At 41.9% G+C, this 15516-nt stretch overlaps 1 protein-coding gene across 1 annotated transcript in view; it reads right to left on the minus strand.

Moving 5' to 3' along the window:
- The window catches only part of DNAH14 (dynein axonemal heavy chain 14), a 326637-nt gene that overhangs the window by 64253 nt on the left and 246868 nt on the right, over window positions 1–15516 (minus strand). The window contains exons 64-67 of the mRNA XM_047705359.1: window positions 8543–8683; window positions 7440–7655; window positions 2418–2648; window positions 1651–1775 (exon numbers count right to left, since the gene is read on the minus strand). Of these exons, the coding sequence (XP_047561315.1) occupies window positions 1651–1775; window positions 2418–2648; window positions 7440–7655; window positions 8543–8683 (713 nt within the window). The remainder of the gene's footprint in view (window positions 1–1650; window positions 1776–2417; window positions 2649–7439; window positions 7656–8542; window positions 8684–15516) is intronic.

Consider the following 15516-nt stretch of genomic DNA (forward strand, 5'->3'; position numbering starts at 1 on the left):
GAGAGTGATTGAGAGCCCTGGGGCAGGTGTGAGTAGAGGGAGGCTGGCCTTCTCTAAAGGGATCATTCCTATTGCCGCCTGGAGAGTAACCTGGGGTGGAAGGTTTTGGGGAAGAAGGAAGCCTGGAGACCGGTTTGCATGTTGAGTCTGGAGTGGGCTGGTACGGTGAGGGGGGGAAGGGTCAAGAGTGATTCTGGGTCTTGCTCAGTCTCCCCAGCAACTCAACCCAGCAGGGACAGTTCCTCAGCCCATTTTATAGGGTGGAACTGAGGCTCAGAGAGGTTCAATAAGACTCTCGCATCCCATGGCCACACAGTGACCGAGGGGGTACCCGTGTTCAGTTTGCCCTCCACAGGAGTGCCCTCCACCCCCCACCTCCTCAACCACACAACCAAACACGTGTACCAGGTGGGCTGTTTGGCAAAATGTTACTTCATTAGCTTTTCCTAGAGCTGTTGCTCAAGCAGTAACGTTCCTCGAGAGAGGGTGTCCTGAGGAATGCTGAGCCCGGGGGTGGGGGGTGGGGCTTTGCCACATAAGGAGGTTTTGGGTCCTTGAAGGAAGAATCCTGTTTGTTTAACCTAGTGCTTTTAAGAAGTGTGGGGTCCCTTTTCCGAACGACACTCTAGAATGTTGTTCCGAGGAACATACTTTTCAAGAAGGAGGGAGGCTGGTGAGGGGCAAGGCTGCAGAGCCTGGCCTGGGGCAAGGACCCACTGACCACTAGAGCACTGTGCGTGTTAGGGCCCCTGTAAGGCTGGGGAGTGCTCGGGCTGGAGACCAGTAAACCCACCTTCCAGCTCCCCTTGCTGATGCCTTGCTCGCACAGTGGGTTGCCCATTGGGAAGTCAAGGGCAGCGTGAACAGGCCTGGCCACACAAATGTCTTATTCCCTCAGGAATTATATTTTTGTGATAATTAGCTCCGACTCTCTAAAAGAGCTTTGTGACGTTGGCGGGTGGGAGGGTTGCGGGTGGGGGATGTATTCTGGAAGGTCCCTTACTGCTGGGAACATGGATACAGCATTTTTATCTGCCCAGGCAAAATCTCTTTCTGCTCCGGATATCCAATATGGATTTTGTTTTTTTAAAAGGAACAGCAGCTTTTCCTGCTGAAATAAAATGTTAGGCAAACAGATCGACTGGAGTTCTTGTGGATCAAGTGGGGCCAGGCTTTGCACACCTTCTGGGGACTCCCTCTGGACCCATGGGTCTTATCAGGAATAGCATGAAAAACACTGGTTTGGAAAACTTGATAAAGAAAAGTCAGTTCTTGGGGCACCTGGGTGGCTCAGTGGCTTAAGCCTGTGCCTTAGGCTCAGGTCATGACCTCAGGGTCCTGGGATTGAGCCCCTCATCAGGCTCTCTGCTTGGCAGGGAACCTGCTTACCCTGCCTCCTCTGCCTGCCTCTCTGCCTAATTGTGATCTCTGTCTGTCAAATAGATAAATAAAATCTTTAAAAAGAAAGAAAGAAAGAAAGAAAAGTCAGTTCTCCATTCCCTGTACTGATGAGTACAACTGGAAACACAAATGAACAGAACATTCAAATGCAATCTCACTTTTTCCTCCAGGAGAAGCTTACCAGCACTCAAATACAGGCCTTCAGTAATATTTGTCTTAAAAAATACAAACATCTGTGAGAGACTTTACCTAAATTTGGAATTGTATTCAATCTCAGAGTCATCAACCCTTATGAAATACTGTCCTCTTTTTTTCTGATGGATATCCTTCTTCAAAATTGCCTTCAAACTTGGAGCTAACATCTCAGGGAGATTCTGAAAAACCCAACAGACAGACATAAAAAGTTCGTCTTATAACAAATAAATCAGTTGAAAAGACAGAGCATTTAAAAATGTGTATCTGGGGAGCCTGGGTGGCTCAGTCAGTTGAGTGTCTGACCCTTGGTTTAGTCTCATATCACAATCTCAGGGTCGTGGGATTAAGCCCTGTGTGGGGCTGTGCTCAGTGGGAAGTCTGCTTGAGATTCTCTCTCTATCTTAGCTGCCCCTCCCCACCACTCTTTCTTTTCTCTAAGAAAAATAAAAAGTAAATCCTGTTAGTATTTGGACAAAAAAGAAACCCTGATGTGTGAGTACACTGAAAAGTCACTTTATTATTTTAAAAAAAATGTTTATGTATTTTGAGAGTGAGCGAGAGCACGTGCACAAGGCAGGGTGGGGCAGAGGGAGAGGGAGAGACTGACCCTCCAAGCAGATTCCCCACTGAGTGCAGAGTCCAACACAGGGCTTGATCCCATGACCCCGAGATCATGACCTGAGCTGAAACTGGGAGTCAGAAGCTCAACCCCAGGCGCCCGTGGTTATTTGTTACCTATAACTCCGAGCTCTAGTTTCTCAGGGCACGGGGTATGTATGTCCGCTGTGTGGACTTAGGGAGTGGGCCCAGTGCCCCAGTACCTGCAGGAGGACGCTCCCTCCTGTTTTCATTGCATTTTCGATCTCTTGGATGTAACCGCTGTCCTGGATGGAGAGCTCCTGCAGCCTGGGCCCTTCCATCCGCCGGATCCAGCCATGGGCTTGCTTGTGCGGGTCAATGAGCAGGGGCCACTGCAGGCTGTTCTTGATCAGGACAGCGTTCTCAGTTGAGTACTGACCAAGGGGGAGCCCCTGAGAGTGCCACAGGCCAATCTGGAACGACAGCATTGTTACTTCTAGGTCTCACACGCTTGTTCCCCTCTTCAGTATCACTGCCTTTAGAAAAATCCAATACTCCTTAAAAGGGTTAAGGAGATGAACAATTTAAAACATTGGGATAGGGGCGCCTGGGTGGCTCAGTGGGTTGAGCCACTGCCTTCGGCTCAGGTCATGATCTCAGAGTCCTGGGATCGAGCCCCGCATCGGGCTCTCTGCTCAGCAGGGAGCCTGCTTCCTCCTCTCTCTCTGCCTGCCTCTCTGCCTGCTTGTGATCTCTCTGTCAAATAAATAAATAAAATCTTAAAAAAATAAAATAAAATAAAACATTGGGATAAGATATTTTGGGTTAGAGGAGTATTCACTAATTGACACTTTTCTGTTCATCAGGAAGGACGAATGCCCATCCCAACAAAGATGCTACGGGAGACAGATAACTGTAAGAGAGGGATCCTGTTCCCAAGGCTCTTGGACTTGAGTCACGTATGAAACTTGCAAGAACACAGAGTGACACCGAGGTACTTCCAGCTACCCTGTTGCACACTCACCACCTGCCAAGCACACACGTACATTATCTGGTTAGATTGTGATAACAACCCTCATTTCTCAGGAGGAGGAATTGGGGTCTGCCCATGGTCATACTGTCGGAGGAAGAGGCTGACCCATTGTGTGACTCAGACGCTGACTCCAACACTGATAAATTCTCATCCTTACAGAGTCTCTGCCTGCAGCCTGGACTTGGCGGCAGTACCCGCAGGTTGGGAAGAAGAAGCCAGGAAGGCTCACGAAGGTCAGAGAAGGGACAGGACCCAGGGACAGTTCAGTGAATGGTGGTAGGGCATCCCACAGAGAAGCCAAGGATACTTGTCATTTTTTAAAGGAAAGGGAAGAAGTTTTTTGTCTGAGCCTGTGAAGAGCTGCCCGCTCTTGAAGTCCGCACAAGAGGAAACTGGAGAGGGATGAAGAACCCTGAAACCCACGAGTAGCTCCACTTGCATCCGATTACAGGTGCAGGAGAGCCAAGGTCCACACGGGGACAGAATCAAACTTCTGACCCAGGAGTTTATGTTTTAAAAACCAATCATTCTCCTGACTGCCTTGTTTTTCTTCAGTGTTTTACCGAAGTATGTGTTCCTAAGTGTTCTGATTTCATTTTGCTGATTTTGGAACTTCAGATAAAAGGTTTTATAACTGTATTTATGTAATCTCACTGCTGTATTTATGAACACACTTAGATTTATTTATCCATTCTACTGGTGAATGGATATGATGAACATATCTCAAGTTGGTGAACATATCTCAATGGTGAGCATTCTCAAGTTTTGGGCTATTATGAATAACACTACAATGAACATTCTGTTACATTCTTTTGATTAACTTATATATTCATTTCTTATGGGTAAGCACCTACGAATATTGGGTCATGGGGTATTTTTTTTTTTAAGTAGGCTCCATGCCCAGCAGGGACCCCAATGTGGGGCTTGAACTCATGACCCTGAGATCAAGACCCGAGCTGAGATTAAGAGTCGGATGCTTAACTGCCTGAGCCACCCAGGTGCCCCAGGGATATGTATTTTTAATACTCATAGCTAAAATCAGTTTTCTAAGATGATTTTAGTATTTTTAAAAAGGATTTTATTTATTTATTTGTTAGAGAAAGACAGAGAGAGAGAGAGAGGGCACAAGCATTTCTGTTACTCCATATCCATGTGAACTCTTAATATTATTGGTCTTTCAAATATTAGTCCTTTTGGCTGATGTGTTGTGATATCTCATTTTAGATTTAACTTTCATTCTCTCATGAGTAATGAGGTTAAGCACCTTTCAAATGTTTATTGGTGGTTTTGTGAGCCGCCTGTTCAAGGTTCTTGCCCATTATTTACTTTACTGGCTTGTATGTCTTATGCTTACTGACTGGTAGTAGTTCTTTTTATTGCAAATATTCTCTTCTATTCGTTGACTTCTCTTTATATTGTCTGAGCTGTTTTTTTTTGATGAACAGAAAGCCAAAATTTTAATGTACTTCAATTAATGTTTTCCTTTATGGTTAGTTCTGCTTAAAAAAAAAAATCAATGTTTAGGGTCATAAACATATTCTCCTTCCATAGTTAGGTCCACAGTTCAACTGCAATTGAATTTTTATATATGATGTGGGGTAAGGATCAAATTTCTTTCTTTCTTTCTTTCTTTTTTTTTTTTTGCTTCTGGATATCCAATCACCTAACACTATTTATTGAACTGTAGTATCAGCTTTGTTATAAATCAGATGTCCACGTACGTGTGGGTCTGTTCCTGGGCTCTCTGTTCTGCTCCATTGGTGGTGGTGTTAGTCCTGTGTTGGGACACCTGGATAAATAATTCCACTGTCCTAACTAAATGTCCTAAATGTTGATATTTGATGTAGCAAGTCCTTCCAGCTTGTTCTTCATCAACATCTTAGACACACTGGCTCTCCACCTTCTCTTATAACTTTCAGACTCAGTTTGTCAGGTAAGACACATACACACACCTGCACTCCTACCTGCTGGAATGCTGACTGGGATTACACTGGGAATACAGACCCGTTTGGGAAGAACTGGCAGCTTCAGGATACTGAGTCTTTCAGATTATAAACATGGCATAACTCTTCACTTATTTAGGTTTCTTAAAATTCATCTTAATAGTATTTCATAGCTTTGTTCCTGTAGGTTTTACACAACTTCTGGGTGGATTCGTTTTGATGCTGTGATAAATGGTGTCTACAAATACTGTTCACCCTGTTTGTTGCTGGTGTAGAGAAATGCAGTCAGCTTCTGTGTATTGACTTTAATTCCAGAAACTCTGAGAAACTGTACTACACCTTTATGAATTCTCATGATATACCTACAAAGCCTCTTGGATTTTCTAGGTATTTATCTGGAGGAATTTCTGTTTTTTTTTTTTTTCTTCTTTTCCAATCTTAGTATTATTTACTTTTCTTGCCTTACTGCACTGTCTAGGATCTCTGCCAGGGTGTTAGATACAAGTGGAGCTGGTGGATATCTCTTTGTCATGTTTCTAGTCTCCAAGGACAAACTTTGACTGATGCTTCATTGTTTCAATTCTGATTTCTTCTCTGACCTGTGGTTAGTTTGGGAGTAGATGTCCTAATTTCCAGAAATATCGGGATTTTCAAAGAAACTTTTAATTATTCACTTCTGGCTTGTCTTTTGGACAGAAAACATGCTCTGTGATTTCCGTCCATCAACATTTGTTGAAATCTTTTTATGGTTGGTTATACGGTCAGTTTTGGCAGTGTTCTACATGTGCTAGCTTAGAGTGTGTAAGTTTCAGGTGTAGGCTGCCATGTATGCCTATGAAGTCTTTTTGTTGATGATACTGCTTGAATCTCTATTCTTACTGATTTTTTTTTTTCCTATGAGCTACAAGAAGAAGTGTTAAGATCTTTCACTATGATTGTAGATTTGTCCATTTTTACCTGTGGTCCTTTTAATGTGTGCTTTATAAATTATTTTAAGTCTGATTATTAGGTAAAAATAAATTCAGAATTGATAAAACATTCTTGGAGACTTAGACCGATTCTTATTGTAACATAAACTTATTTAATTCTAGTAATCCTTTCTTACCTTAAAATCTATTTTGCCCTTTTTTGGTAATCTGTGGTAAGTCCCCCCCCCTTTTTTTTACTGTCGACCTTTATGTTTTAGATAGGTCCTTTCTAAATAAATAACTTATGGTTTCTGTTTTGTGCTTTGGTTTATATTTTTATATAATCTTAGAATCTTACCCTTTAAAGTGGACCTTTTAGACCACTTACATGTAATGTAATTATTGATATATTTAGGTTCAAGTTGGTTACGAGCACTATGAAAATGAGAAGCCAGTATTTGCTTCTGAGACTTTTTGTAGACTGGATGGTCAGTTTAAGTTGGGTTATCATGGGGGAATCAATCTAAAATTACTCTTAGGGGATGAATAAAAAAAAGTGTATTTCTTTTTTATCCCCTCAACATAGATAGCTAGACAATAACTATTTATTGATAAATGTGACATCTATATTTTTGGTTCTTTCTAAGAATACTACCTGTGGCTCAGTAACTTCACCTATTTTATTTTTTAAAGATTTTATTTATTCATTTTTAGAGAGAAAGAGCGAGCTAGTGCAGGAAGGAGCAGTGGGAGAGGGAGCGAGGGCCTGATCCCACAACCCTGAGATCATGACTTGACCCAAAATCAATAGCCAGATGCTTAACTGACTGAGCCACTGAGATGCCCTGAGTTCACCAGTTTTATTAATGAAAGGGGCTTCTGGGACATAAATATTTATTAGGGCTGGGCAGTAGGATTACAACGAGTAAGAGGATTTTCTGTGACTTTTGCCCAGAGGATGAGAAATAAGAGATGTAACTAGCTGAGGCATGAGAACTGTAATTAAAAAAAAATTTTTTTGGCGGGGGGTGGGGGTGCCTGGGTGGCTCAGTGGGTTAAAAGCTCTGCCTTCGGCTCAGGTCATGATCCCAGGGTCATGGCATCAAGCCCTGCATCAAGCCCCGCATCGGGCTTTCCACTCAGCAGGGAGCCTGCTTCCTCCTCTCTCTCTCTGCCTACTTGTGATCTGTCAAATAAATAAATAAAATCTTAAAAAAAAACTTTTTTTTTAAAGACACAGAACAAATTTCAGTGTTTTCCTTTATCAAAACAATTTGGGGAAAAGATTCCCACAAACAAACAAAAACCCCCCACAATACTCACACCCAAAATTCAAACCAACAGCAGCCACTTAACTGGATAATAGAAATACATTACTACCTCATGCTTCTGTGCCATGACTTCAATTAAGGAAAAGTTAGGAGACAAAGGAATGTTGTTTTTGGTGCAAAGATTCTTCCATTTGTTCACAATTAACTGGCGAAATTCTGCTGTTAACACTCCACTGTAGACAATGCACGCTGCTGAAATAAGCATGTCGCCCCAAATTCCTTCCAACTTCTTGTCTATTTGATCAATTGTTTCTTGCCATCGAGTCTAAATGTTAAATAAAAATGAGTTCTTACCATTTGACATAAAATACATTGTTATGAGACATTTAAGATATTCGTGGTCTGCAACTTGATCTAGCATTGCTATTACTATTACTGATCTCATGTGTGTTTGCATTAAAATTAGTAAACGATGATATAAAACAAACAGTTTTCTACAGGGAACGTGAGTCCTATTCTTGGATTTGTCAACAGTGTCATATTTGTTAGCACCAATAGCCATGTCAAGTCCTTTGTGTCATGGAGCAGGGTAATCTTTAAAACAACAATTCATTATATTATTAATGGTGTTGTGTAATAATCGTGACCAATATGTATTGAATCCTTCCATGTCTAACAGGCATTTTTCTTTGAAAATCTCATTTGACCCTTTCAATCTCCTGTAAAGTAAAAGCCACTGACTTCATTTTAAGACCACGAAGTTGAAGTTTAAAGATCAGCGGAAATTTTAAAAAAGGGACAAAAGAGGTCTGAGGATTGACAACAGAATATCCTATTCTTCTCCCTTCTGACGTCTCATCCCTGTTAGCCACCCCTGGTTTATGCATTTGGCTTGGGTTGTCCCTGTGCTTCACAGGGAAAGCTCGGTGACAGGTTCACTGTGGACGTCATCAGACTGGAGAGCTGAGGTCTGGGGAGCAAGAGAGTCATGTCGGATCCTTGGCAGTCTGTCGCCCGTTTTAGGAACTACTTGACCAGAACGCCTTTATTTTTATCAAGAGTGTCTCCTGATCTCAATAAAAAAGAACTGGATGATAACTGGATTATAGCTTCAGGAGGCCCGTGATACAACCCTGGGTGAAAACAGCATCTTGGGGCTTGTGGAGCCCCAAGGAATTACTGGAGGAGATACAGAGCCCCCGAGAGTCATGCCTTCTCCTCCTCCAGCGCGGTGAGGAGAACAGATGCACACTGCAGGCGCCTCGTGGCCAGGTTCCTCCTGTCGCCTAAGAGTTGCTTTTCCACAACCATGTCTTTGTAGGCTCCCTGCAGAAACAGGAGATGTTCTTCAACCTGAAAGACAATGTATTCATCATTGGGACCCACTACTATTCTCATTTGGCCTCAAGAGTTTAACTGTCACTTTAACTGTATTTATATAAATACAGTGGTGGCCACTTCATTTCCACAGCCTGGAAAATCTTCCTGGGGAGATGGGCTATGTTAACACTAAAAACGTAGTCAGCAGATAAAGGATCCCTTTATACTCCAGCTTGTCTTTACAAGGTCACTTTCCTCAGCAGGCTTTTGTACCAGCCCAGCATATGAAAATTCATCATTTTCTGATTTCTTTTTCACACAGAAAATGTTATATCCTATTTCCTTCTCCAAGGAAATGACTGAAGCTTTTCATTGCAGATACACCAACCAGCCCGATGGAACTAACGGGATTCTGAAGCAAGGCTGGTCGGATGGAGGGGCTTTAAACTATGCCTGGGCTGCTGGGAGAAAGGTACCGTCATGAACAGCTGACAAAATGATATTCTGAACTCAGCACGTATCTTGATGACGCCTTTGCTCAAAAGTATTTGGTGAATTTCTATAGAAACGATCGCCCATGGATAAGGCCCAAAGTTTTGGACCAGCCAATAAAATCTGACCCCAACCTCCCTCCCCAGTGTCCTCTCCGTTCCAGGATTACCCTGTAGCCAGACTGTAGCCAGACTGCTTCCTTCTGCATTTTCTCCACACTCCTTAAATGTTCTTGTCTCTGGGGTTTGGCTCCCATCCTTCCCTTATGCCTGAAATCCCAAGGCATACTTTCAAGTCCTCATCACAGTCCAGCCGTTAGGAAGCCTCAGTCCTGTCACATCCACACTGATGGATTGTTTATAACCACTGTTTGAGAAGTGATTATAAATGACCTGATATTATCTCTTGGGTTGTGGCCTTATTATCTTTACATTATCTTTATATTGTTATTTATATTTTATATTTATATTTTTTAAAGATGTTCATGTCTTCTCAAAATCTTTGAAGACCGTGTTTAGCATGGAAACTTGAACACAGTATGTTCATGGAATCATAAATACAAAATTGTGCTTATTGAACGCAGTTTCTAACTTATAATTTTTCCTCCTAAAGATGTTATCCTGGTGAAAATACCTAATTAAAATTATATATACATGTTAGCTATTTTTGGCATGATGACTCTAAAGATTTATTTTTTTTTTAAAGATTTTATTTATTTATTTGACAGAGAGAGATCACAAGTAGACAGAGAGGCAGGCAGAGAGAGAGAGAGAGAGAGGGAAGCAGGCTCCCCGCTGAGCAGAGAGCCCGATGCGGGCCTCGATCCCAGGACCCTGAGATCATGACCTGAGCCGAAGGCAGCGGCTTAACCCACTGAGCCACCCAGGCGCCCTAAAGATTTACTTCTTGCTGGTTCACCCATAATAATTACTCTGTTGTTTTCACTCTGATATAAAATGCTGTTTTTGTTTGCCTGCTCATTCCTTCTGATTTGATTATTCTGAGAAAACATTCATGCTACTACTACTCATGACCTTGTGAGCTATATAGTCAAGTGAAGGATTTACTGATTCAACTGAACACATGAAATTCCTTTTTCCTTTGTTTGCTTTGTACTGTCATTTGATTTATTTTCTTTTAGTTCCAGTACAGCTAATATGTAGTGTTATATTGGTTTCAGGTGTGCAATATAGTGAATCAACAATTCTATACATTGTTTAAATGTATACATCTATACAATGCTCTTCACAAGTGCAATGCTTAATCCCCATCCCATATGCCTCTCTCCCTCACCCACCTGCCTCCCCTCTGGTGACCACCAATGTGTTCTCTAGAATTAAGAGTCAGGTGGTTTTCGTTTTTTGTTTTGTTTTGCTTTTTCCTTGTTCATTTGTTTTGTAAATTCCACATATGAGTGAGCTCATATGGCATTGGTCTTTCTCTGACTAATTTCACTTAGCATAATATGCTTTAGTTTCATCCACGTCATTGCAAATGGCAAGATTTCATTTTCTGATGGCTGAGTAATATCCCATTGTGTGTCTACACCACATCTTCTTCATCCATTCATCAGTTAGTGGACACTTGGGTCGTTTCCATAACTCAGTTCTTGTAAATAACGCCGTGATAAACACAGGGGTGCATTTAAGGACCCTCCATCCTGCTGTCCACAGTGGATGCACCAGTCTGTATTCCCACCAACAGTGCATGATGGTTTCCTTTTCTCCATGTCCTCACCAACACTTGCTTCTTGTGTTTTTGATTTTGGCCATTCTGACAGGTGTTATTGTGATTTTGATTCGCATTTCCCTGGTGATGAGTGATGTTGAACATCTTTTCATGTAAACCCATGAAATTTCTCTTATATGACAGGCACTATGTTCCCCCAAATAACAATTTTTTTTTAGAAAAATTTTTTAAAAGATTTTATTTATTTATTTGACAGACAGAGATCACAAGTAGGTAGAGAGGCAAGCAGAGAGAGAGGGGGAAGCAGGCTCCCCGCTGAGCAGAGAGCATGATGCGGGACTCGATCCCAGGACCCTGAGATCATGACCTGAGCCGAGGGCAGAGGCTTTAACCCACTGAGCCACCCAGGCGCCCCCCACCAAATAACATTTTTAATGAATGTTCATGTGATAGCATATGTTCTGGCATTATTTATTTCCCCTAAAGTTCCCTAGATTTTTTGGAACTATTTTTTATATTAGGGTCCAGGTGAACAAAAGACCTATTTTTTAAAAACATTTAAAAAAAAATTTATTCGACAGAGAGAGAGAGACATCACAAGCAGGCAGAGAGGCAGGCAGAGGGGGAGGGGAAGCAGGCTCCTTGCAGAGCGGAGAGCCCACCCTCGGGGGATCTACCCCAGGACACCAAGACACAACCTGAGCCAAAGGCAGAGGCCCAACCCACTGAAACACCCAGGCGCTCCTAAGACTTATTTTTAAAAGAGGAGACAGTATATAACTGAGTGAGGAGAAAATCTCAATGGAGAGCTCAAAACCAGTGGAGTTAACTACTACACTCACTTTTAAAATACTAAGTGTATCCATTAATATTTATATACATTTCAAATACACTTGAGTTCAAGGAGTTAAAATGTTAGAAACTTCTCGTGAAGGCCCTGGTTGCAAGCTGGAAGGGAATGTACCCTTATCCTAAGTAAGGATCTGACTGAAATTTAGAGTTTATTGTTTTTCTGCCCTACCACTTAATAGGAAAAACAAATCGACAATATTATGAGTAAGTATTTGTCGGGTAAATGAATGAAAATACAAAAAATACACAAAAGAATCATGAACATTGAGAGAACTGAGTAAATACCAAACTTGAGAATACCAAGCATCAAAGAATATGTAACTGGGAGTTCCAGTCCAAGATGGTGACAGAGGAGGCACCCGAGCCCACCTGCTCCTGTGGACGAACATACAGCTACATCCAGAGCAACTCCCCGTGAGACAGACTGAGAAACCAGCTGAGAGCTCTGACACGCTGGGCCAGTGAGAAGTACCCACATCCAAACAGGCAAGGCTGAGCCTTTCACCATAAGCCCGCCCCTGGCACAGTGACACAAACAGAACTCCCAACTCCAGCTTCCGCCTCAGGGCAAAGGTTCTGAAGCCGACATCTAGTGCCTCTCTCAACTTTTGCGACTGAAAGCCAAGCGGGCTTGTGTCCACAAGACCCACCTGACGGGAGCAAATCCTTTCTAATGGCCATGGCCCTCAGGGCTCAGCACAGAGGGAGCAGAGGGAAATGCCTGTCCCCCAGTCCTTGCTTTAAAGAGGCCTATTTGAAAGAGGCTGTGACCTGAGGGTGAGGCTGCTAGTTTAGCACACATCTGGGGGTTGACTGTGATTTCCCCAGAGGCTGGGTGCTGGTAGGTGCCCCAGTCTTGGTGGTGGTGGCCCAGAGGATACACCCCTGGAGCACCTGGCTCTGGCAGCCAGCAGAGCCTATGTCTGTGGGTCCCAGAGAACTACAGCAAACAAAGAAACAGTTCTTAGGTGCTCAGTGCTGAGGGCTCAGACAGAAACACCCACCTCCCAATCTGTCCCCAAAGAGAACTAGTTACACAGGCTTCCAAGGAGCCTGCTCTAGGGGCTGACTGAGATGCTCCGCTCTGGGACATTAACCAGTGTTGTCACACCCTGAATTCTGGGAGCCCCTAAGAACAAACAAGGTTGCCTGGGCACTGCCACAGTGCAGGAGAGAAGCAGAAGCTCAGGTTGGACTGAGGAGTTTCCTCTCCTGTGCAAGGCCATACTGTCAGGACAGGGAGACGTGGCCATTTTATCAAATGCACAGAGACCAACACAGAAAGTCAAGGAAAAAAAAAAGAAACACTATTATTCCAAACCACAGAAAAATAACTGCCCTGAAAAATAAAACTACAGACGAATATAACCTTGATGAATATAGATGCAAAAATTCTCAACAAGATACCAGCAAACCGAATTCAAGAACATATTAAAAGAGTTGTACACCATGACCGTGTAGGATTTATCCCTGGGATACAAGGATGGTTCAACATATGCAAGTCAATAAATGTATTACATCATATTAAGAGAAGGATAGAAGTCTCATGAGCATCACAATAAGTGCAGAAAAAGCATCTGACAGAATACAATATCCTTTCATGGTAAAAACCATCAACAGATCATGTATAGAAGGAACAAACCTTAAGGTAATAAAGGGTAGTTAATACAAATCCATAGTTAACATTATACTCCATGGTGAAGAACTGAGAATTTTTCCTCTAAGATCAGGAACAGGATAAGGATGCCCACTATCATTGTTCTTACTCGTTACAGTATTGGAAGTCCTGATCAGAGGACTTCCAATCAGGCAAGACAAAGAAATAAGTAGCACCCAAATCAGAAACAAATTAAGGAAAAGTGTCACTATTTGCAGATGAGATGCTTTTGTATATAGAAAATCCCAAAGACTCACCCCCCCAAAACTGTTAGAACTAATCAACAATGTTAGTGAAGTTGTGAGATGTTAAGATCAATATCCAGAAATCAGTAGCATTCCTATACAATAATAAAAACAGTATGGCAACAGGATAAAATAGACGCACAGAGTAATGGAACAGAAGAGAGCACCCAGGATCAAATCCTGGCATGTATGGTCAAGTAATATTCGATGAGGGAGCCAAGAACATCCAATGGGGAAATGATAGTCTCTTCGACAAATGGAGCTGGGAAACATGCAGAACAATGCAAATGGACTCCTACTTTACACCATTTACACAAATTAACTCAAAATAAATCAAAACACCATAAAACTCCTAGTAGAAAATGTAAGGAAGAAACTGCTTGACATTGGTCTTGGTGATGAGTTTTTTGGATTTAACACTAAGAGTATACAAACCAAAAGTCACCAACTAGGACTACATCAAAGTTTGATCAAAAGTAGGACTACATCAAAGTTTGATCAAAAGAAAGACTACATCAAAGAAAATGAAAGGGTAACCTATGTAATGGGGGAACAGTTTTGCAGAACAGTTGGGTAAGAGGCTAATATCCAAAATATATAAAGAACTTCTACAACTCAGTAACAAAACCTCAAACCATCTGATCAGAAAATGAGCAGAGGATAGGGTCTCTGGGGGGCTCAATCGGGTAAGTGCCTGACTCTTGATTTAGACTCAGTCATGATCTTAGGGTTGTGGGGTGGAGCCCCACATTAGGCTCTGTGCTTGCCAAGGAGTCTGCTTGGGATTCTCTCTCTCCTTTCCCTCTGCCCCTCCCCCATTTGTGTGTGCTCTCTCTCTCTCTCTCAAAAAAAAAAAAAAAAAAATGAGCAGATGAACTAAACATTTTTCCAAAGAAGACATATAGATGGCCAACAGACATGAAGAGATAGTCAGTATTGGGGTGCCTGGGTGGCTTAGTCAGTAAGAGGTAATATCTCACACCTTTTAGACTGTGTATCACCAAAAAAAAAAAAAACCAACAAAAAACCAAAACCAGAAAAAATAACAAATTTTGTGGCCCCATACAAATTCTAGGATTGTTTGTCCTGTGAAAAATGCCTTGGAATTTTGATAGGGATTGCATTTAATCTGTTGCTGGCTTTGGGTAGTACAGACATTTTACAATGTTAATTCTTTCTAGCCATGAGCATGGACTATCATTCCATTTATTTGTATCTTCTTCCTTTTCTTTCCTCAATGTCTTACAGTTTTCAGAATATAGAGTACAGTACCAAGGAGTTGCTTTCAACTCCTTGGTTAAATTTATTCTTAGGCATTTTATTTTTTTTTGACACAATTGTCAATGTGATTGTTTTCTTAATTTGTTTTTCAGATAGTTTGTTGTTGACGTAATGAAACACAACTGATTTCTGTATATTGATTTTGCATTTTGCAACTTTACTGGCTTTGTTTATTCTACTAATTTTGGTTGAATTTTTAGGAATCTAAGTTAATGGTTTGTTAATGTTGATGATCTCAAAGAACCAATGTTTGGTTTCACTGATTTCCTCTTGCTTTTTGATTATTTTGTTTACCTTTGCTCTAATATTTATTATTTCTTTCCATTAGCTATATATTGGGCTTAGTGTGTTCTTTTTCGAGTTCCTTAAAGTATAAAGTGAGGTTATTGAGATCCTTCTTTTTTTAATTTAAAGATTTTATTTATTTATTTGACAGAGCATAAGTAGGCAGAGCAGCAGGCAGAGGGAGAGAGAGAGGCTGACTCTCCACTGAGCAAGGAGCCCAACTCGGGGCTTGATCCCAGCACCCTGGGATCATGACCTGAGCCAAAGGCAGAGCCTTAACCGATGGAGCCACCCAGGCACCAAGGATCTTCCTTCTTTTTAACGTAGCAGTCCACAGCTCCGAATGTCCCTCTGGGCACTGCTTT

This window comes from Lutra lutra, chromosome 15 (genome assembly GCF_902655055.1).
Source record: "Lutra lutra chromosome 15, mLutLut1.2, whole genome shotgun sequence".
Lineage (NCBI taxonomy): Eukaryota > Metazoa > Chordata > Mammalia > Carnivora > Mustelidae > Lutra > Lutra lutra.